The sequence below is a fragment of the Fusarium graminearum genome, chromosome 1 (assembly GCF_000240135.3).
Source record: "Fusarium graminearum PH-1 chromosome 1, whole genome shotgun sequence".
In the NCBI taxonomy this organism is placed as follows: Eukaryota; Fungi; Ascomycota; class Sordariomycetes; order Hypocreales; family Nectriaceae; genus Fusarium; species Fusarium graminearum.
This window is the reverse complement of record NC_026474.1, coordinates 170,945-193,169: the sequence shown is the minus strand read 5'-3', so window position 1 is coordinate 193,169 and position 22,225 is coordinate 170,945. Positions and strand designations below refer to the sequence as shown.

Sequence of the window (22,225 nt, the reverse complement as noted above, 5' to 3'; positions counted from 1 at the left end):
TGCAAGGTCCGGGAGTCGCACTCGGCTATGTCAACAAACCAGAAGAGTCAAAGCGTGTCTTTCTTGACGCTCTGCCATGGAGCACCGATAAAGGCCGTTCCTATAGAACTGGAGATCTCGTCAAATACGCCCCCGATGGTTCTCTTATCTATGTTCAGCGTAAGGATGCGCAGCTCAAGATTCGAGGTCAAAGATTTGAATCGAGCGAAGTTGAATCTCATCTACAGCAGTGCGGTCTTCCGGAAGGGAACTTCTGTGTGGACCTTGTCAAAACCCAAACAGGCCCTGTTGTTGTTGTCTTTCTCTGCATGAACAAGGAGGTAGAGATGAAAGACGCGTCTAAGTTGGGAGTCGTGCCACTTGACCAACAAGATTCATCCATTGTTGATCAAATGGCCCAGGCTATGAGAATGCTGATTCCTCGACTCCCCGGCTACATGATCCCCCAGGCAGTTATTCCTGTCACACAGATGCCCGTGTCCAACTCGGGCAAACTTGACAGGAGAGCTTTGCGTTCTTTGGCAGATGGGATGTCCCCCGGACAGCTACGCCAGCTGCTGCGTCCCTCAGAAGACAGCATCTATCATAAAAGGACAGAATTGGAGACTGAGGCTGAACGTACAATGGCGGTTCTTTGGTCACAAGTCCTTGCTATTGATGACTCTCATGTTTTCCATACTGATGACGACTTCTTCCAGTTGGGAGGCCATTCCATCGCTCTTATGCGTCTCATTTCGGCTGGCAAGGGTCACGGCATGTCAATCAGCTACCGCGATGCCTTTTTACATCCCTCACTAGGTGCCATGTCTCGCCAGGCCACAGTCAGTGACGCGGAAGAACATGCTCTGCCTCGCTTGATCCAACCATTCGCTATGGCTCCCTCTGATGTAGACGGCCTTATTCAAGAATCGTCTCGTGCCTGCCAAGTCGATCCCCAAGATATTGTTGATCTATATCCCTGTACACCATTCCAAGAGTCGACGATGACTCTCTCGCTATCAAAGCCGGGTCTATATACAGCGCAGTTTGTTTGGTCTCTTCCAGATACGATTGACCTGGCGCGTTTAAGGTCTGCGTGGGAGACTCTGGTTAGATCTGACGCGATACTGCGAACACGGCTTATCTATTCCTCGAAATACTGGCAGGTTGTTACAAGGACAGGTATCGATTTCGCTCTTGCGGACATGAGCATAGACTCCTATTTGGAGGAAGATAAAGCAAGGCCAATTCGTCTGGGACAACCGCTAAACAGGCTGGCCATCATCCAAGACCAGACCTCTGCAACGCAGTATCTCGCTTGGACAGCTCATCACAGCACATACGACGGGCACTCCTGGTCTAGTATCCAGGATCGACTGAGTGACTTGTACACTCAGGGTGGGAGCAAACTTCCACTGGTTCCATATAATGTCTTTGTCGACCATATCGTCAACAATCCACTCCCTGAGACTGGCCTGAGCTTTTGGAAAGATATGATGTCTGGAGCGCGTATGCCATCGTTTCCCAAGTTACCATTGAACAACGATCTCCAGTCAACGAATTCTGTCGTCACGCAGAGTGTATCACTTCCCCGCCAGACTAGCTCAGACGTCACAGTAGCATCTGCTATTCAAGGTGCATGGGCTATTTTGCTTGGGCAGTACGAAAACTCAGACGACGTTCTTTTTGCCGCGACTTTGAGTGGTCGAAATGTACCTGTTGATGGAATCGAGAATATCGCTGGCCCAACGAGCTGCACCGTGCCGATGCGAGTCAGAACAGACCCGGGCCAATCTACCCGCTCGTGGCTAAGAAGTGTGCAGCAAAGCTACGTCGACGCAGCGACCTATGGACAAATTGGAATGAACGAAATTAGCCTGGTGAACAAAGATGCCGAGGTGGCAAGACATATTCGAAGCTTGCTTATCGTTCAAGCAATAACTTCCAAGACAGTATCAGGGCTCGAAAGGATTGGATGCACCAAGATTGAGACAAAGGCCAAGGGCTTTCTATCATATGCGCTCGTTGTGGAGTGCAAGCCGAGTATGGAAAATAATGAAATGGAGGTCATGGTAAGTTATGACGCTAATCTGCTTGACGGACCAAGCGTCTATCGTCTAGTGTGGCAGTTGGAGTTCACTCTGCAACAGCTCTTGAGCGACAATTGCAAGACAATTCGAGATCTGTGTCTTATAAGCCCATCGGACATGGAAACTATCTCGACCTGGAACAAAGAGCTCCCGAAGACAGTCGAAACAACTGTACACGCTCTGTTTGATCGGAGACTAAGTCAAAAACACAGCGCCACTGCCATTTCCTCATGGGATGGCGAGATGACTTACGTGGAGCTAGATAACTATTCCTCTTCACTTGCGGCACATCTCATGGCGTCGGGTGTTAAGCCTGGCCAGTATATTCCTCTCTGTTTCGAAAAGACTATGTGGATGGTTGTTTCCATGTTGGCTGTGCTCAAGGCTGGAGGTGCTTGCGTTTCCCTGGACCCAAACCACCCATCTCGTCACCACCAAGTCATTCTCAGCCGTGTCTCGGCCGATATTGTCATCACCAGTCCGGCCAACAAACACAGGTTCCCAGGTAACCGCGTTCTATCTGTCAGTGCTGCCTTGATGACGAAGATCGCCCACGAGCCCTATGCCGCACCATTGGTTAGTGCTCATCAACCAGCCTTTGTCGTCTTCACGAGTGGCACAACTGGTGAGCCCAAGGGTATCATTCTTGAGCATAGAGCGTTATGTACCAGTATCGAAGCCCATGGTCAATTTATGGAGTTTGGGCCCGAGTCACGAGTTCTGCAATTCGCCTCGTATACATTTGACGTTAGCATCGCCGAGATGCTCACCACGCTCGCTTTCGGAGGATGTATATGTATTCCTTCAGACCACGCACGGCTCAACAATCTCTCTGGAGCAATCAAAACGCTCCGCGTTAATCAAGCGTACCTCACGGCCTCTGTTGCTGCCTTATTGGACCCAGACACTCTCAATGGTTCTTTGAAGGTCCTGTCGGTTGGCGGTGAGCAAGTAGGCCAGGAGGTGTTAACAAGATGGGGAGACCGAACCAAGCTGCTCAACATGTACGGACCTGCAGAGACAACAATATGGTGCGGTGGCAAGCACAGCGTCAAACCTGATGGCGACGCGGCAAATATCGGCTACGGAGTTGGAGCTCGTATGTGGTTGACTGATGTTAACGACGTTCAAAAACTGGCTCCAATCGGTGCTGTGGGAGAGATCGTCATAGAAGGCCCTTTGCTAGCCCGAGGCTATATCAACGGCAACAACGATGTATTTGTTGAATCTCCCGACTGGGCCAAGGCATTCAACGTCTTTGATGGTTTCGATCAAGTGACGGGCAGAGTTTATCGCAGTGGCGATTTGGGGCGGTATCAGTCAGACGGAAGCATTGCCATCTGTGGCCGTAGGGATACACAGCTCAAGATACGCGGACAACGAGTCGAAGTCTCGCAGATCGAGGACCAGCTGCAACGTCTAGCCCCTGACTTCAAATGTGTTGTCGGCGTGCTCAGAACGGACACACCCACGCTGGTTGCTTTCATTGGACTTGAGGGACCTACTAAAGACCAGGGCCTTACAGACAGTATGGACCTCGTCGTGCGTACGAGGGATCTGTCGGAAGAGGTGAGGGACCTTATGGGCAGCCTCGAGTCGCGACTGGCCAATATCCTCCCGCCATATTCCGTACCCGCGCACTATCTGGTGCTCAGAAACATTCCACTCATGACATCTGGAAAGACAGATCGCAAGAAGCTACAGGTTATTGCATCTGAGCACCTCGAGCACTCTGTTGACGCATCAAAACCCCAAATGCTACAGCAAGTGAAGAAAATACCTACGACCCAAATGGAATGGAATTTATTCGGCTTGTGGGCTCAAGTCTTGGGCATCAACAATTTGGCGTCTTTAGGCACCGATGACAACTTCTTCCGATGCGGAGGTGATTCACTCAAAGCTATGCAATTAGCTTCCTTGGCCAGCCAGCGAGGAATCACCTTGCAGGTCTCTGATCTGTTCAAAAACCCCGTTCTAGCTGACCTGGCGCAAGCTATTGTACTTGACACGCCAAAAGAGATAGAGACGTCGCCTGTACAAGACATCCCTGATCCCTACTCCCTACTGCCAAATGACACGAAAGAGCAAGTACAGGCTCAAGCAGCACTGGACTGCGATGTTTCCCCCAACTTGATTGACGATATATATCCTTGTACACCCCTTCAAGATGGGTTGTTTGCATTGTCGCAGAAGCAGCCTGGTGCTTATGTTGCTCAGTTCAAGTTCTCTGTCGCGAACAGAATCAACATTCGGCGCCTTCGTCAGGCTTGGGAGACCGTGTGTGACCAAGCACCAATACTACGATCTCGTCTAGTGTCAACACCGTCTGGTATAGTGCAAGTTGTTCTCACTGAAGACTTTTGGTGGTATGAGCGACATGATATCGATACCTCAGCTGAGTTGGAACAAGACAAGGCAGCCATCGGTGGACTGGGTCAACCTCTGCAACGGTTCCGCCTTGTTCAAGACGTCGCCAGAGGCCAGAAGACCTTGGTGTGGACTATTCATCACGCAGCCTTTGATGGATGGTCTATCGAGCGCATCCTGGAGAGTGTTCGGCTAGTGTATCAGGATCAGCCAATCCCAAATCCCTATGTGCCGTTCAACGCCTTCATCAGGTACTCGAGCGGTATTGTAGAGAACCATGAGTCAAAAGAGTTCTGGCAGTCGTACCTCAGTAACATAACACCTCCAACCTTTCCAGCTCTACCGTCTCCAAGCTACCAAGCCCTGGCCGATACCGTTATTGAGTCAAAAATGTCAAACCTCAAACTTCCAGACTCATTCACTCTAACATCCATACTAAGAGCGGCCTGGGCGATCGTGGTGAGCACTTACCAAGGATCGGATGACGTGGTATTCTTGACAACCGTATTTGGACGCAATGCTCCTCTAGCAGGCATTGACAAAATTATTGGACCGACAATTACAACAATTCCGATTCGCGTCAAGCTCAACGACCCCAGTACCACGGTCGACATGCTACTCCAAGCGGTACAGGAGAGTGCTACTGAAACCATGGCTTTCGAGCAGCTGGGACTTCAGTCCATTCGCAACCTCAACGCCGACTGTAAAGCAGCCTGCATGGCGCAAAATCTTCTGGTAATCCAGACGAGCCGTGGGGAGGATGCCACTGTTCCTTTTGGCGGCTTTGAGAAGCTGCCAGACGAGACCAAGGGCTTCTCCACTATCCCGTTCACGCTCGAATGCACGGCAACATCTGAAGGGGGTCTTTCAATCGAAGCATCATTTGATTCTAAGATCGTTGATCCAGCTCAGGCGAACAGAATAATCAAGACCTTTGAACATGTCACGCAGCAGATGTGCCACAAACATCTTAAACTCAACCAGGTTGATTTGATCAGTGACTCGGATCATGACCTGATCAGGAACTGGAACTCGACCATGCCTTGCGCAAAGGAAGAATGTATTCATCACCGGCTTGACCGCTTGGCAGTATCGAACCCTGATGCCGAGGCTGTCTGCGCCTGGGATGGGATCTTTACATTCAAGGAACTCAATTCCCTCAGCAACCGTTATGCTGTCTATCTCCAATCCCAAGGCATAAAGCCTGGTAATATTGTACCATTTTGCTTTGACAAGTCGAAGTGGGTGGTTGTTGCCATGCTTGCTATCATGAAAGTTGGTGCTGCTTCCGTTACTGTTGACCCTAAACATCCTCCTGGGCGCCGAGATGGTATACTGTCAGCAGTATCCGCATCTGCTGTGGTAACCACCTCAGGATATACTCATCTCTTTGACCACAATGCGTCCCATGGGCTCAAAACTCTCGTACTGGATGGGAAAACGATGGACAGCATCGCCGATTCACTTCAGCCTGCAGATATTGAAAGTACACCGAACGACGCCGCTTTTGTGGTGTACACCAGTGGTAGCACTGGCACTCCGAAAGCAGTAGTTATAGAACACCGAGGCATCTGCACAGGAGCATTTCACCTCGCCAAACTTATTCATCTAGGCCCACAAACTCGTTGCTTACAGTTTGCTGCTTTTACATTTGATCAGAGTTTTGGCGACATCTTCCATACACTTCTCCTCGGCGGATGTGTCTGCATTCCATCCGAATCAGACCGGTTGAACGACTTGGTTGGCTCTATACTTCGCCTGCGAGCAAACACCGCTATTCTTACCCCTACAGTAGCCTGTTCCATCGATCCAAGTGAGCTGGGATCTCACAAAATGGACGTGTTGACCGTTGGGGGTGAGCCTGTTACCGCTGAAGCCATTCGAACTTGGGCACCACATGTTCGGCTATTCAACACCTACGGACCAGCAGAGTGCTCAGTAACTACTATTGGGCGACCTATCAACATGCAGAATGTCACTCAGCCGGCAAATATCGGCCGAGGCTTGGGGGCATTGGTCTGGCTGACTTACCCGGATGACCCTGAGAGGCTGACGCCCATTGGTACAGTGGGTGAGATCCTCATGGAAGGACCTCAGCTTGCTCGAGGGTATCTGAATGATTCCAGAAACACCAACGCTGCATACATTACGGACCCCGCATGGTCTCACCGCTTTCCTGTGCCGGGCATGAGCACTCCCCGTCGATTCTATCGTACAGGAGACCTGGGCCAGTACCAAGCTGATGGGACAATTGTCTGCCTGGGTCGACGAGACAGTCAGGTGAAACTCAGAGGACAGCGGATGGAGCTTGGCGAAGTCGAGCACCATATTTCCACCTATAGCCAATCGGCTCTTGAAATCATTGCAGATGTCTTTACTCCGCCAAACGGCACAGCCACGTTGGCAGCTTGTATAAGCCTCAAAGGTTACGAGACAAAGGGCGATGAATGCCAGGTAGAGGTTGATGAGCAGGTCCTGACGATATTCAGCGCTATGCTGTCTGGTCTTGATTCCTATCTGTCACGTATGCTGCCTGCTTATATGATTCCAACACTCTACGTGCCTGTCACCCATATCCCGCTGACACCATCGGGCAAGAAAGACCGAAAGAGCATTCGTCTTATGCTGGCACGTATTACTGTCGATCAAGTGCAAAAGATGAGAACCATTCTTGGAGAAAGCGAGCCAAGTCGGCCGCTGACCGAACGCGAGAAAGACCTACAGCAACTGTGGGTCAAGGTTCTCAAGCTCGATGGCGAAACAGTCATCAACGCCAACACCAACTTCTTCCACAGCGGAGGTGATTCTGTCCGAGCAATGGCACTCGTAGCTGCTGCGAGAAGAAAGGGCACCCACCTCACCGTGGCCGAGATCTTTAGCCATCCCAAGTTGTGCGATATGGCTGCCATGACGACTTCTCTGTCACAGAAAGGTCAACCTGTTCAGTTGGCCCCGTATTCTCTTTTGCGCTCGACTCCATCTGCCGATACCATGAGCGAAGCCTGTGGTGCCTGTGGCGTTGATCACTCTCAAATTCAAGACATGTATCCCACTACGCCATTGCAGCAGGCCCTTGTGGCACTCTCGATCAAAGACTCTGGGGCCTATGTCTCAAACTTTGTGTTTTTGCTACCATCTCATCTGGACGTTGAGCTATTTCAGCGTGCCTGGGAATGTGTATATGTCAGCAGTCATTCACTAAGAACGCGAGTCACGGATACTGTTGAAACTGGCATGGTGCAGGTGGTTGTCTCGGAAAAGGTGCGATGGAACTATGGAGATAATCTTGAGGAATTTGTTGGTCGCCAGTCACAAAAGGGATTCAAGCTGGGACAACGCATGGCCGAGTCAGCTATTGTGAGACAGAAGGACGGCAAGACCTTTTTCATCCTCATTCTACATCACGCAATCTATGACGGTTGGTCTCTTCGACGCCTACTGGAGGCCGCTGAGCAGATCTATCACGGCCAAGCCATTCCTCGCTTCGTTATCTTCAATCACTTTGTGGCTCATGTCTCCCGGTCAGAAGATAACCGAGCCCCGGCGTTCTGGCGTTCTTACCTCGAGGGTCTCCCAAAGACCTCATTTATTCAGCAACCAACGACAGCGTACAAGCCTACAGCCGATCACATAATTTCCCAAGACGTTAGCCTCAGGGATAACTTCACTGCGCGTTCCGGAGTCACCATCACGTCTCTGATGCGAGCTGCCTGGGCCATGGTTCTCGCAACGTACAACAGCGATCAAACACCTGATGTTGTCTTTGGCACTGTAGTGGGTGGTCGGTCGTTAGACCTCGCTGATATCGAGTATATCGATGGACCTACTATTGCCACTGTCCCATTCAGGGTCACCTTCGATCCCACGGCGCCAGTTGATATGCTTCTCCAGAGTGTTCAAACCATGTCAACGCAGATCCTGCAGCATGAGCAGTTTGGTGTGCAAAACATCATCAAGGTGTCGGATGACGGGCGTCTGGCTTGCGACTTTGAAACTCTCCTCGTCGTACAGGATTCTGCTGAAATCAAAGCAAGCTCAGGCTTTCTTGACATGGATAACATATATCAACGACCAGATAGACCGCCAGGTATCCCTCTAGTTGTTGAGTGCAGTCCATCAGCTGGCAATCTTCATTTAGAGATTCACTTCGACGCGAAGCTTTTGGAAGAAACTCAGGCCAAACGACTAATTCGACAACTTGCTCATGTGATCAAACAACTAGCCAATAGCGTCCCATCGTTAAGTTTATCATGCATTGACATGATGAACCCTGATGACGCGGAGGAGATCAAGTCTTGGAACAAAAAGCCTCCACCAACTTTTGACGGCTGCTTGCATGAGATGGTTCTTCAGCATTCCAAGGGTTGCCCTGATCGTATCGCGATCCAATCATGGGATACCTCTCTCACCTATTCCGAACTCGACCATTTGTCAAGTATTCTGGCTCAATATCTCAACAGCCTTGGCGTGAGACCAGAAGACAAGGTCCCATTTTGTATGGACAAGTCTGCATTCGCCATTGTTGCCATGCTAGCTATCCTTCGCTCTGGTGGCTGTTTTGTTCCTCTCGATATGTCCAGCCCGACCAAACGACTCAAGAACATCATTAAGCGAGTCAACGCCAAGTTTATACTTGTATCCCCCAAGACACGACCATTATTCGAAGACGTGGAGGGGCAGTTGGTGGAGGTGACCAAATCTATGATCGATGGGTTGCCCGAGCTTTCAAAGTCCCTCTACATCCCATCAGCAACTCACCCAGCCTATGTCCTTTTTACGTCTGGTTCTACTGGCACTCCCAAAGGCGTTGTCGTCGAACACGGAGCTATCGCCACCAGTGTTTCTTCCTTTTCCTCCTATCTAGGATTTAACCCCGATGTCCGCGTTCTTCAGTTTGCACCATATGTATTCGATGTTTCCATCGGCGAAATATTTGCTTGCCTTGTGTCTGGGGGTTGTCTCTGTATCGCCTCTGAGTCAAGCTTAATGGATGACCTTCCATTGTGCATTCAACAACTAGATGTCAACTTCGCCGTTCTCACACCCACGTTTGCACGCACGTTGACGCCTTCCGAGGTTCCCTCCCTGAAAACTCTGGTCCTTGGAGGCGAACCACTACGCAAGAGAGACGTCGAAACATGGGCCACTACAGTCAGGCTGTTCAACGGATACGGACCAACAGAGGCCAGCGTATTGGCTATGGCCTACCGAGTGCCAGACTCGCAGTCACCTTGCAATCTCATCGGTCTCTCAGTTGGTTGCAGGAGCTGGATCGTCAGCCCCAGTGACCCTAATATTCTCCCCCCAATTGGAGCCGTGGGTGAACTCGTGCTCGAGGGCAATACTCTGGCACGAGGCTACCTGGACACAGAGTCTGCTCAAGGAGCCTTTATTGAGGACCCCAAGTTCTTAGACAGTCTGGTTCCTGAAGCAACAGGCTCTCGGGTCTATAAGACCGGTGACCTGGTGCGCTACAACGCGGAAGGCATTGTCGAGTTTGTCAGCCGTAAAGATACCCAAGTCAAGTTTCATGGTCGGCGGATCGAATTAGAAGACATCGAACACAACGCTATGGAAGCCATGCCCGAAGCCAAACACCTTGTCGTTGAGTTGGTTCGACTCGGTAATAGCCAACAAGAGGCTCTGGCACTATTCTTCCATACCGACAATCAGCGAACTGCAAATGAAAAGGACCCGATTCTTCCGATCGGGCAAGACTTGGTAGCACGACTGCGGGGCGTCAAGTCCAACTTGGCCGTGACACTCCCTTCTTACATGGTACCATCATTGTATATCCCACTCTCTACATGGCCCAGTACCAGCAACGGAAAGGTGAACAGACATCTTCTTCGCAATCTGGTACTACACTTTACCTCAGAGGCAGCCGCTGCCTACTCTCTTCACACCGGTGATTCGTCTGCGTTATCCAGTGACGAGGAAAGCCAGCTCGCTCAGCTTTGGGCCACAACCTTGAACATCGATGCACGTACAATTGGCTCAAGCGATAGCTTTTTCCAACACGGCGGAGACTCTATTGCCGCCGTGAGACTAGTCACTCTGGCTAGAGAGCAGGGAATCGGTTTATCAGTTGATACTCTCTTGTCAAAGCCCATATTGCGTGACATGGCTCTCTGTATGACCTCGGCTCAGCCAGTTCGAGAAACAATCGTTAGGCCGTTCAACCAGATCCACAGTCATCAAGAGGAGGTTCTCCTAGCAGCTTCTCAGTTCGGGGTCGAACCTGCGATGATTGAGGATATATATCCCTGCTCCGCTCTGCAAAACAGCCTCATGGCCGTGTCTCTCAAAAACTCCAGCGCATACCTCTCTCAATTCGTGGTCGCTATCCCCGAAGGATTGGACATAGATGTGCTCCAAGCTGCATGGAACACTGTCTATTCAGACTCACCCATTCTTCGAACTCGCTTCTACCAGCCATCATTGAATAATATGCAGCACCCAATACTGCAGGCCGTGGTTGATCAGAAGCCAATATGGGGAACAGAAGAGAATTTGGATGAGTTTCTTGGGAGGGACAAACAAACGCCAACAGGTTTAGGATCCCCACTCACTCGATTCACCATCGTGGTTGATAAGACAAACCAAGAACGACTCTTTGTTCTCACTGCTCACCACGCTATCTATGATGGATGGTCCATTGCATCAACGTTTGAGAAGGTCGACATGATTCTCAAGGGAATCGCTCTTCCAAAGTCTGTGGGCTACAATATCTTTATCCACCATTTGCAGTCACTCAACACCCAAGAGAACAAAGCTTTCTGGTCTAGCACTTTGGAGGGCGCCACGCAGACTCTGTTTCCTCAACTCCCATCGCACAGCTACGAGCCTGCCACTGACAATTCTCTCAAGCACCAATTTGCCTACCCGGCCGACCTTGCTCCTCACTCTACAGTAACCATGGCAACTATTGTTCGCGGTGCTTGGGGTTTGCTTGTTAGCAAATACTGCGACTCGCCTGATGTAGTCTTTGGTACTACTGTCAATGGTAGAATGGCGCCGATTCCCGGTATCGAAATGGTCCAGGGACCAACTATGGCTACAATTCCTTTCCGCACGCGAATCAGCACCAATCAGTCTGTCCTTTCCTATCTCGAGCAGCTACACGTCCAACAGATCGAGTCCATTCCACATGAGCAGTACGGCTTACAGAACATCAAGCATCTCTCCGAGCCTATCGCGAGAGTTTGCGAGTTCCAGAACTTGCTTGTTATCCAAAGCTCGCGTGATAGTAGCCTCAGCGACTCTGGCTTCGCCTTTGGAACTGTCAAGAACATGGATCAAGGGTCATTTTCCATGCAAGGATTTCACAACATGGCCCTGGTCGTTGAATGCTCCATTGATTCAGAAGTCATTCATGTCACTTTAAACTTTGACTCCAACGTTATACCTAAGACTCAAGTCCAGAGGATTGCTCACCATTTCGAACATCTGATCTTGCAGCTGCAGGCGGGTTCTACTGAACCTGATTTGAAAATCGACCAGATTGATCATGTCAGTCCTTCAGACCAAGCTGAAATCCTGGAATGGAATAGTTCCATCCCAGGCAGTGTTCTGTGCTGCGTACATGAGCTATTTGAGAGCCGTGCTCGCTTGCAACCTTCAGCCCCTGCTATTTGTGCCCGAGATGGCCAGCTCACGTACTTCGAGTTACAGGCCAAGGCTACGACTTTGGCTGCCTATCTGAGCCTTCAAGGACTGGGTCGAGGAGTTCTAGTGCCATTGTTGTTTGAGAAGAGTTGCTGGGCGGTTGTGGCAATGATGGCAGTCCTCAAAGCCGGTGCTGCCAACGTCGCCCTAAACCCCGAACATCCACAGGCACGATTGGAGGACTCAATCAACGCCACCCAAGGAGAAGTTATCCTCTGCAGCCGGAAACACTTCGAGTTGGCCAGTTCCTTTGATATGCAGGTTATCGTAGTAGATGAAGATCTGTTTCATCACATTGATCTTCCAAGTTTAGCATCCTCTGATCCTTGGTCTCCCACTTACCCTGCAGGACCAGATGATCCATGCTTCGTCTTGTTCACTTCTGGTACAACCGGAAAGCCTAAAGGCATTGTCATCAACCATGCAGCCATGTGCAGCAGCATCAACGGCCATTCTTCTACACTCCGCTATTCTACTGGACCTGGATCCCGCAACTTCCAATTCACAGCCTATACTTCCGATGTCAGCATAGGCGAGATCTTCACCTCGCTTGCCGTGGGCTCCTGCGTCTGTGTACCCTCCGATTATGACCGCATGAATAACCTTGCTGGTTCTATGCGCGATCTAAATGTCACCTGGGCATTCCTCACGCCTAGTGTTGCTGCACTGCTCAAACCTGAAGAGGTGCCTTGCTTGCGAACCTTGCTTTTTGGCGGTGAAACAGCCACGCCTGAGAATATTTCGACCTGGGCAGATTCATTGTACCTCATTAACTCTGCCGGTCCAGCTGAGTGCTGTATCTGGACGCACTGCAATCCAGGTATTTCTACTGCAGACATTGGCAGCAACTGGGGCTATAACCTGGGCTGTGCTACTTGGATTACTGATCCCAACAATCCGTCCGTGTTGATGCCAATTGGTGTTACTGGTGAGATGTTGATTGAGGGGCCGAACCTGGCCCAGGGATATCTGAACGACCCTGAACGTACGCAGAAATCATTCGTTGAGATCTACCTGGCCGGTAAAAAGCGACGGCTTTATAGAACCGGCGATCTTGCTCGATTCATGGCCGATGGGAAAACGCAATTTCTTGGTCGACGAGACACCCAAGTCAAACTTCGAGGCCAACGAGTCGAGATTGGTGAGATTGAGAATCAGATCCGGCGACACATTCCCGATTCGACCTTGGTGGCAGTTGAAATGGTCAGAATCGCTGAAGGAAAGTCGGCTCCTTTACTCGCTGCCTTCCATGCTCCAAAAGATCCCCGAGCTATCGACGACACCGGGGATACTCCCCAGGCAGAAGTACTGTCGGCAGCCATGGTTCAGGAACTTGGTGTGATTCTCGATGAGCTCGCTGCCAAGCTCGCAGAGACTCTGCCCCAGCACATGATTCCCACTGCGTTTATCCCTTTAACTTCAATGCCGCTCACAGCATCTGCAAAGACGGACCGCAACGTACTATCTGCCTTAGCCTCTACCATTTCTGTCGAGCAGCTCAGCTATTATGCCCTCACTTCAGCAGAAAAGCAGTTCCCTTCCAGTCTGGCCGAGCAACAGATGGCCAAGCTGTGGCAAGAGGTTTTGAACACTAAAATCGATATTGGTATCCATGACAGCTTTTTTCGCATTGGAGGAGACTCCATTAGTGCCATGCATCTCGTTTCAAGAAGTCGCGCCGTCGGCATCTCCTTGACGGTTGAGCAGATCTTCAAGAACCCAACATTGCAACACATGGCCGCAATTGCGACAACATTTACGGAGTCAATGGGTTCAACCACTGTTGAGCCATTTTCTCTCATCTCCCCAACTGTAACATTCGATATTGTTTGCTCTGAAGCACAGGAGCAGTGCCAGGTCACAGCACAGCAAATCCAAGACATCTATCCCTGTTCGGCATTGCAGGAGGGCTTGTTGGCTCTCAGTTTAAAAACTGCTGGTAGCTACCTAGCCCAGATGGTGTTCGAAATCCCAGATGAGCTGGATCTGGAACGGTTCAAAGATGCTTGGGCTCACATGGTCGCCAAAGCTGCACCAATTCTTCGAACACAGTTCTTTGAGTCTCCTTCCCAGGGACATCAGCTGATGCAGGCTGTTATCGACGCCCCTCTAGAGTGGACATACAGCGATAAATTAGACGAGTATCTCATGACCGATTCTACTAAGATCGTTCAGTTGGGACAGCCTACCTCACGATACGCCATTATTTCGAATACCCAACGCTATTTCGTTTTTACGGCTCATCACGCCGTTTATGATGGTGCTTCCCTTGGACCAATGTTTGAGGCTGTTGAAAAGATCTACAGCGAGAACTATGTCAGCTCTTCCTCTCCATACAGCCTCTTCGTTCAGTATCTCCTCGGGATGGACTCGGACAGTTCTAAGGCCTACTGGGAGATGTCGCTACAAGGAGCCTCAGCCCCTACATTCCCCCGGCTACCCTCGATTGGCTATCGACCAATGACCAATGATGCCCTGAAGCGTACGATAGCTCTTCCCGCACGCCATGACACTGAGTTTACTATGTCTTCCATTGCTCGCGCCGCCTGGTCTCTTGTGGTGGCGTCTTATTCTGACACTGATGACATCGTCTTTGCATCTACTGTCGGAGGACGTACTTTACCGATCGCGGGCATAGAAAACATCATTGGACCAACTCTGGCGACTGTGCCAGTCCGAGTAACCATCGATCGAACTGCTTCCGTTAGTGACTTCCTAACCATGATACAAGAGCAATCAACATCGATGATGCCTCACGAGCAATATGGACTACAGAACATCAAGCGTATCAGCCCCTCGGTCTCGGCTGCGTCTGACCTCCACAATTTGCTTGTTATCAACACCTCGTCTGTCGAGGGTCTTGGCTCAGGCGGTTTGGGTCTGAAACAAGTCGATCTTGGAAGAGCAGATGGCTTTCACAATTTCGCTTTGAGCATCGAATGCACTGCTGAAGCTGACGCCTTGTCACTCGCCGTCAGCTTTGATGACCATGTCATTGATCCCAGACAAATTCGACGAGTGGTTAATCAGTTCGAGCACATGCTACAGCAACTATCTACATGTGCCATACATACGAGACTAGCAGACATGGATCTCACAGGTCCTGCCGACATTGCTGAAATCCACCTTTGGAATTCTCATGTTCCACCTCCACAGCAAAACTATGTGCATACTCTTGTGGAGCAACGTGTCAAGTCTCAGCCAGATTCACCAGCCGTGTGCTCCTGGGAAGGAGAACTGACATATCGCGAACTTGATGAACTCTCTTCATCATTGGCAAACCATCTTATCACCGCCTTTGCCGTCGCTCCAGGTACTCTTATACCCATCCTGTTCGAGAAGAGCATCTGGACAGTCGTTACTATGTTGGCAGTACTCAAGGCTGGTGGTGCCAATGTGCCAATGGATCCTCAGCAGCCCCTTGCACGACTACAAGAGCTTGCAGCAGATATCGGTGCCTCACTAGCCATATCCAGCAGCAAATATCAGGACAAGGCACAGAATGTCACGGCAAGGAGTATGTTTGTGGACCGTGAGGTCTTGACGACAATTGAAAAGACACCGATATGCCCGGCATCAACAGTGTCCTACGAAGATCCAGCATTTATCCTATTTACGTCTGGCAGTACTGGCAAGCCAAAGGCCATCCTCATTGACCATACCGCATTTACTAGCAGCATAAAGGGACATGGAGAGATCCTTCGATATCGAAAAGGCTCTCGCAACTTGCAGTTTACTGCATACATCTCCGATGTTAGCATCGGAGAGATATTCACGTCCCTCTCAGCTGGGGCATGCGTCTGTGTCCCATCTGACTTTGAGCGCATGAATGACCTCGCCGGTTCCATAAACCGAATGCGCGTTGACTGGGCCTTTTTGACTCCAAGTGTGGCATCCCTATTGGACGCAACCAAGGTCCCTTCGCTGAAGACTCTTGTGTTTGGTGGAGAGACGGCAACACCAGAAAACATCGCCGCATGGGCCCCCCGTCTCTTCCTCATCAATAGCTTTGGGCCTGCTGAATGCTCAATCTGGACCCACTGTGACCCTGGCGTCGGCATCACGCACAATGGCTCCCATATTGGATACGCAATCGGGTGTGCAACTTGGATCGTGGACCCTAACGACTACAACAAGTTGGCTCCCATTGGAAGTATTGGTGAGCTCATTGTTGAAGGACCAAACGTCGCGAGAGGTTATCTGGACGAGGCTAAGACCAAGGAGGCATTCTTGAAAACAGCAGCCTGGATGCCTAGTGGTCGAAAGAACAGGTTATACAAGATGGGTGATCTTGTACGATATCTTCCTGACGGCAAAATTCAATTCCTTGGCAGAAAGGACTCGCAAATCAAGTTGCACGGGCAGAGGATAGAGCTAGGCGAGATCGAGCATCAGCTTCGAGTGGCGCTAGCTAAGCATGATGCAGATCGGAACGTCCAGGTTGCCGTTGAAATGGTCTCATTGAGTACTGATACTTCAACCTCGTCACTTCTAACAGCTTTTGTCGATTATGAGGGAATATCTTCAGATGATGGACCTGCTCAACTCTCTTCAGGAGAGAAAGCGCAGCAATGGGCGCGCCAAATGTTTAGAGTGGCTCACGAACATCTGGCTTTGACCTTACCACGTCATATGATACCAAGCGTGTTGCTCCCCCTGACTCGTATGCCACTCAACGGTTCGGCCAAGACAGACAGAAAGGTGCTCAAACAAATTGTCTCGGGAATGGATACGATGCAACGTGCTTTATACTCTCTGGCAAGGGTTGAAACGAACATCATCAAAGCTGCGACTCCGAACGAAAAGACTCTTCACCACATTTGGTCTGAGATTCTGTCTATTTCACCTGAGAGCTTTGGCGTCGAGGCAAACTTTATGAGTCTTGGCGGTGACTCTATTGCGGCGATGAAATTGATCCCCATTGCCCAAGCTGCAGGGCTATCCATCTCAGTCGAAGACCTTTTCACTCGCCCAGTGCTACATGATCTGGCCCGAGTTTCTCGCCAAAGCATCACTGAGCATTCTCAAGACATTCCTCCGTTTTATATTATGGAACAGGCACAAAATCAGGATGAGTTACTTGCTGAAGCAAGCACCCACTGCAATCTGCCCCCAGATGCCATTCATGATATCTATCCCTGCACCCAAGTTCAAGAGCGGTTCATTAGTACTACTCAGATCCAGCCAGGTGCATATACACTTCAGGATGTGTTCAAGATCTCATCAGATATGGATTTGGCTCAATTCAAGAAAGCCTGGACTAGAACCGTGGCTTCTCATGTTGCATTACGGACTCGAATCTTTTTGTCCAACGATCGACATCAACATCTACAAGTTGTCCAAAAGGCTTCTGAGACTCTTGACTGGATTCATTCGGAGAATCTCGAGGAGTATCTGAAGGCTGATAAAGCGAAAAGCATGGAATATGGAGGGTCGCTTGTCAGGTCCGCTATCGTGTCCGAAGGTGTAGAAAGGCATTTTGTCGTCACCTATCATCACTCCATATATGATGCGGTCTCGCTGGGTATCATTATGAATGACTTGGAAGCTTTCTACCTGGATGATCTTTACGAGGTGAACGAGCCCAAGTATAATGCCTTTGTCCATCATCTCACGCAAGTCAAGAGTCAGGAACTCTCTTCGCAATTCTGGCGCGACCATCTCGCTGGTGATAGATCAACGATTACCCCTCTGTATCAACCAGTTGATGGAGCTCGCGTGGACAGTCTTCTCAGGCACACCATTACCTTCCCTATGCACTATCAACAATCCCAACTGAGCTTGACAGTGGCTGCATTTACATACGCCGCTCTTTCACTAGTCACAGCCCGTCTGACTGGATCAAGTTCTGCTGTATTGGAACTCACTCTACTGGGGCGCAGTGTACCGGTAAAGGGCATTGAGAGAATGGTCGGAACGACCGTCACGTCAGCACCTCTACGTATCGACACCACTGCTGGTAACGACAAGCCCTGGACTGTGACAGTGGAAGATTATCTTGACTATGCGAAGAAGCGAGCTAGCAGCATTGTGTTACATGAGCACACGTCCATGCCCGATCCCGAGACAAAGCATATTACATCAGCTGCGCTGCCTATCGTCGTGCATCCATCGAACCCGCACAAAGAGGCTCTGGGTACCGGGATCGGACTCCAGCGTCACGAGATACAATCGATGGGTCAAAACTCATCTGCTTTTTACATGGATATTGCTGCGCTTGATGGAGAAGGACTGGAGATCAATTTACCGTTTGATAGTAGGATTGTAGATCGTGGGGTGGTAATTAGACTGGTTAGTTTGTTTGAGATGGCGGTAGTGCAAATAATGCGCTTGTCTTCAGGTGGTGGATTGGATACTTTTCTGGATGACTTGGATTGGGATTTTCCCAATCTTAGTATAGCAATTGAGGAATACGTAGGGTAGTCATTTAGAGCTAGGGAGACTAGTCTTGAGATAGTAGCTTTATCTATAGTACTCTATAAAAACAACGCTTCTTAGGAAATAATAGTATTAATAATTAAATAGTAAATCTAGATACAGAAAGCCCTCCACTCAAGTCAAGCTCCATACCTCGCCAACTCGCGAAAGCTTGAAAGTCACTGCACATCAACGAAAATTAAACTTTAGTGCCCCTGGACGAGGTGACGAGGAATGTTGACCACGAGACTGATCTACGAATGTGTGATATCATCGAACAAGAGTTCCGTGGCTACATCATTCTTGCCCTTGTAAATCGGCTGAACTTTGTCCCTAGTTGCTGGACGATGGGGCGCTGGCTGAATGAAGCTCCCCGTAGTACCTACTGACGGATGGTTGCGATTTCGCTAACGTGCACTCTACCAGAGTCTGACTACTAGGGGTATTGATACGTAATCACGATATGTTGAAAGGTTCTCCTGTATGCGACTTCGTCTCCGTGGATATGCACTACCTGCAGGGTTGAGTGGTGCCACCCCAAAAGGACATAACAACGGAAGATCTGAGCCGACCGCTCTGGGTTCAATGCGTCGATCAGCAAAGCGATAGCAAAGCGATTGGTGAAATCATACGTGAAGCGCAAAGTCTTTGCCGTTGCTGGACTGCCAGAGCCCCTGCCGAAAATGCATTTGGGTTATACGAACCGTATGCAGTACCTTTGTGGAGATCTTGCCGGGCCGGTTTTTAGCATGCGCGGCCGCCATTGCCGAGTTAGCCGTGAGGGTCCCAGCAATGTTGTACGACAAGTTTCCCGGTGAAGTCAAGGGATTCTTTCCGATGTGGTTCTGATGGGGCTGTGCTGTACCGTAGATGGGAAGATCATGTTCTGGATGAGTTCAAGTAGACGTACAGATATCTTACGACCTTGCGGGTTAAGATCGCCGAATGCAGGGGTTAATGACCTGCCGTATCTGTCTGTAAAGAATTCCGCTAGTGTAGCTTCTCCGGGAGGAGCCGTGCTTATTTGACTAGAGAACACTAAGTTCAATGTGCCGGCATAAGTTCTCAGCTACAAGTGTCTCAACGGTAAGTAACACATCTGGCTCACAACTCAGACATCATACTAAAATGCCCCAGCCAATTGATACAGCAAAATGTTCATATTACACTGAGAATATACTGATCTTGGAGAGCCAGTTTTAAACCTATAACACTTCACTTAACACAGTACTAGGCAATATAAACTGTACAGACATTTATTCCTAAAATACCAACAGTATAGTATTTTGTGGTGAGTATAACTGAAAAGGCAATTTTACCTTTTGCTTCCCTGCGTCAAGAGTCATAGACATTAAGGCAGAAAAAGAACCTTATTCTCATATGATAGAAAAGCACTGTAAGAACCACTGCTTAATAGCCCACTTCTTCTTCTTCTAGCACATCTGATGAAACATCGATATCCGACTTATCAGTTAGCTTGCCCAGCTTATCCTACCCTGATCCCTGTTGCTGACACCACCCTGGTCGACGGAATGAAGATCAACAGTTCTTTGGCCCGACAGTGCCTTGCCGACCTCGAGGAGAAGGGCATCATCAAGCCTGTGGTTACACACAGCAAGATGAAGATCTACAGTATACTCGCCTTTCCCCCCCCTCACTGTCCCATACTAGCCAAGACACGATGCCGAAGAGACTAGGTCTCCACGGGTAGCACCCTGCCTACTGCGACAGGCCTGCCATCTCCGCCCACACGATCAGGCTTGCCTCTTTAGATAATAGCCATATTATCCATGTAGAGGCCAAGACTGTTACAGACAAGCCGGAGAGGTGAACAAGCGAAAGTCACGACAGCAGCAAAGTGACGGGGGTGCGGTTTAGGGTGTATTTGTGGGCTGTGGTTTGAAGATTGATAGGTTCTTATGCGAGGGTGATTTTACTCTATTAAGCTTAGTGAATTGAATTACCTGACCTGGACCAAATAAATGTAAAGTAATCGTATGTCTAACAGTGTCGTATATGTCTGTAGCTCGAGGGTTATGTAGGATTAAACTTAAATTTTGCCGACGTCCCGATAATAGGTACTCTAGTTCCGATCTTCCGATAGTAGGTACTGTAGTTCTGACATCCTGATAATAGGTACTGAAGTTAATGAGGAAGTAATATATATATATAAGTATTATGAATAAGTAAGTTTGATAGACTCTATACAGATTAAACAAAATGCCCAAGCCTCAATCGAAACGTTCTTCTTTACCTAATTATATAAAAAGCCGCGGGGAATTAATTGCCTCACTTCAAGCACTGCTTGCCAACGACCATGTTGACCTAGAGATTCTCAGGTCTGGTGTCCCTTGGCCCAGCGCTACAGAGATAGTTCAACTATCACAAGTTTCCGAAAGCAATGAGGATGCACCAGTGGCAGCTTGTCACTCCTCAAACGAGCCAGTGGTAGTCGATCCCGCTTTGGGTGATGATTCTCATCAAGCCCACATTGATCTGGATGTCAACTGGTTAAGTAATCTCATACCTTACAACGGCGATGAGCTTTCTGAGCAACCAGACTCGTCGCTCTTTTGTTCGCCCCCCGAACGTATGAGTGTCAGTGATAGTAGCAACAACACCGACTACTTGTCACATTTCTCGTCAAGCTCCATCTGTCAGTGGGACAATCTACTTGATTCGATCGGTTCTCAAACATTTCAAGATACAATCAATGTCCTAAGCCCGCATTGCCAAGACTCTGGGGTATCCCAACCCAGTAATCTGGCTGATGACACGCTGGGACAGGGGCAGCCCGTATCAACTGTGGTGCAGCCACAACACCCGGGCTCCACCGAGAGGGACGAGAGCGTTAGCAGCATAGCTTCAAGCCAGGAATCACCTCGAAAGCGCCAGCGACCTCATTATGCAATCGAAAAACGATATAGAGCAGGCCTGCAGGAGCGATTTGAGGCGCTTCGGGACTGCGTTGCGTCATTAAAGAAGACGCAGCACGAACAGCGACTCCCAGGGACCAATGAGGATCTAGCCGAGGGAGACGACGGGGGTAGCGTCAGTGACAGAGCTACCGTAGGGCGGATGAATAAGGCTGAAGTGCTGAACCAAGCAACTCTATGCATCCGACAATTGCAGGAAGAGAATGAGGTTGTAATGGAGTATATTAAGTTACTGATAAAGCAGTTCCGTGTTATGAAACAGGCAATGCAGCAAGCCTTAAAGGTAGACATAAATTCTTAGAGGTAGAAGCTTTAGAACATCAATATTATTAGAGATAATAAAGAATTGATTTACCTTATACATAGGGTCTCAATCTTACAGATTCTATACTAAACCTATTCTATATATTATGTAAGAACCAAGTAATCTAAAGAAGAAAAAAATAAAAAGCCTTAACAGCCCCTAGATATTCATTAGGGAGACAGACAAACAGGTAATACCCTATACCCTTAGCCTCCATACGCCGCCCAAGGAAGTTAGTCTTTCCATCATGGGGGCAGCACATTCTTCTGTACCACGGCCAGAACATCAGTTGAAATCGCTTTACTTAAGTCCTTAACGATTTTGAGGCAGCTAGGACGTATTATGGAAAGCGTAATGGACAACCTAAATAGCTATTAATGTGGGTTTTTATCTATCTACAAGCCAGTGGAGTACAGACCAAGCGAGACTGAGAACTTTGCTGGGGTGTGCTAAAACAAGGGTCT

At 49.3% G+C, this 22,225-nt stretch overlaps 2 protein-coding genes across 2 annotated transcripts; both read left to right on the top strand.

Annotated features, from left to right (window-relative positions):
• Positions 1 to 2,312: 2,312 nt before the first annotated feature.
• On the top strand, positions 2,313 to 15,760 carry FGSG_11659 (uncharacterized protein; the record flags this gene model as incomplete). The annotated part of the gene is made up of 2 exons (XM_011317328.1): positions 2,313 to 15,621; positions 15,663 to 15,760. 2 exons carry the CDS (start codon positions 2,313 to 2,315, stop codon positions 15,758 to 15,760), a joined length of 13,407 nt encoding a protein of 4,468 aa, XP_011315630.1.
• Positions 15,761 to 20,741: 4,981 nt separating this feature from the next.
• FGSG_11658 (uncharacterized protein) lies at positions 20,742 to 21,829 on the top strand (the record flags this gene model as incomplete). The annotated part of the gene is made up of 1 exon (XM_011317327.1): positions 20,742 to 21,829. The coding sequence occupies one exon, from the start codon at positions 20,742 to 20,744 to the stop codon at positions 21,756 to 21,758; it is 1,017 nt and encodes a 338-aa protein (XP_011315629.1). The 3' UTR covers positions 21,759 to 21,829.
• Between the last annotated feature and the right edge of the window lie 396 nt (positions 21,830 to 22,225).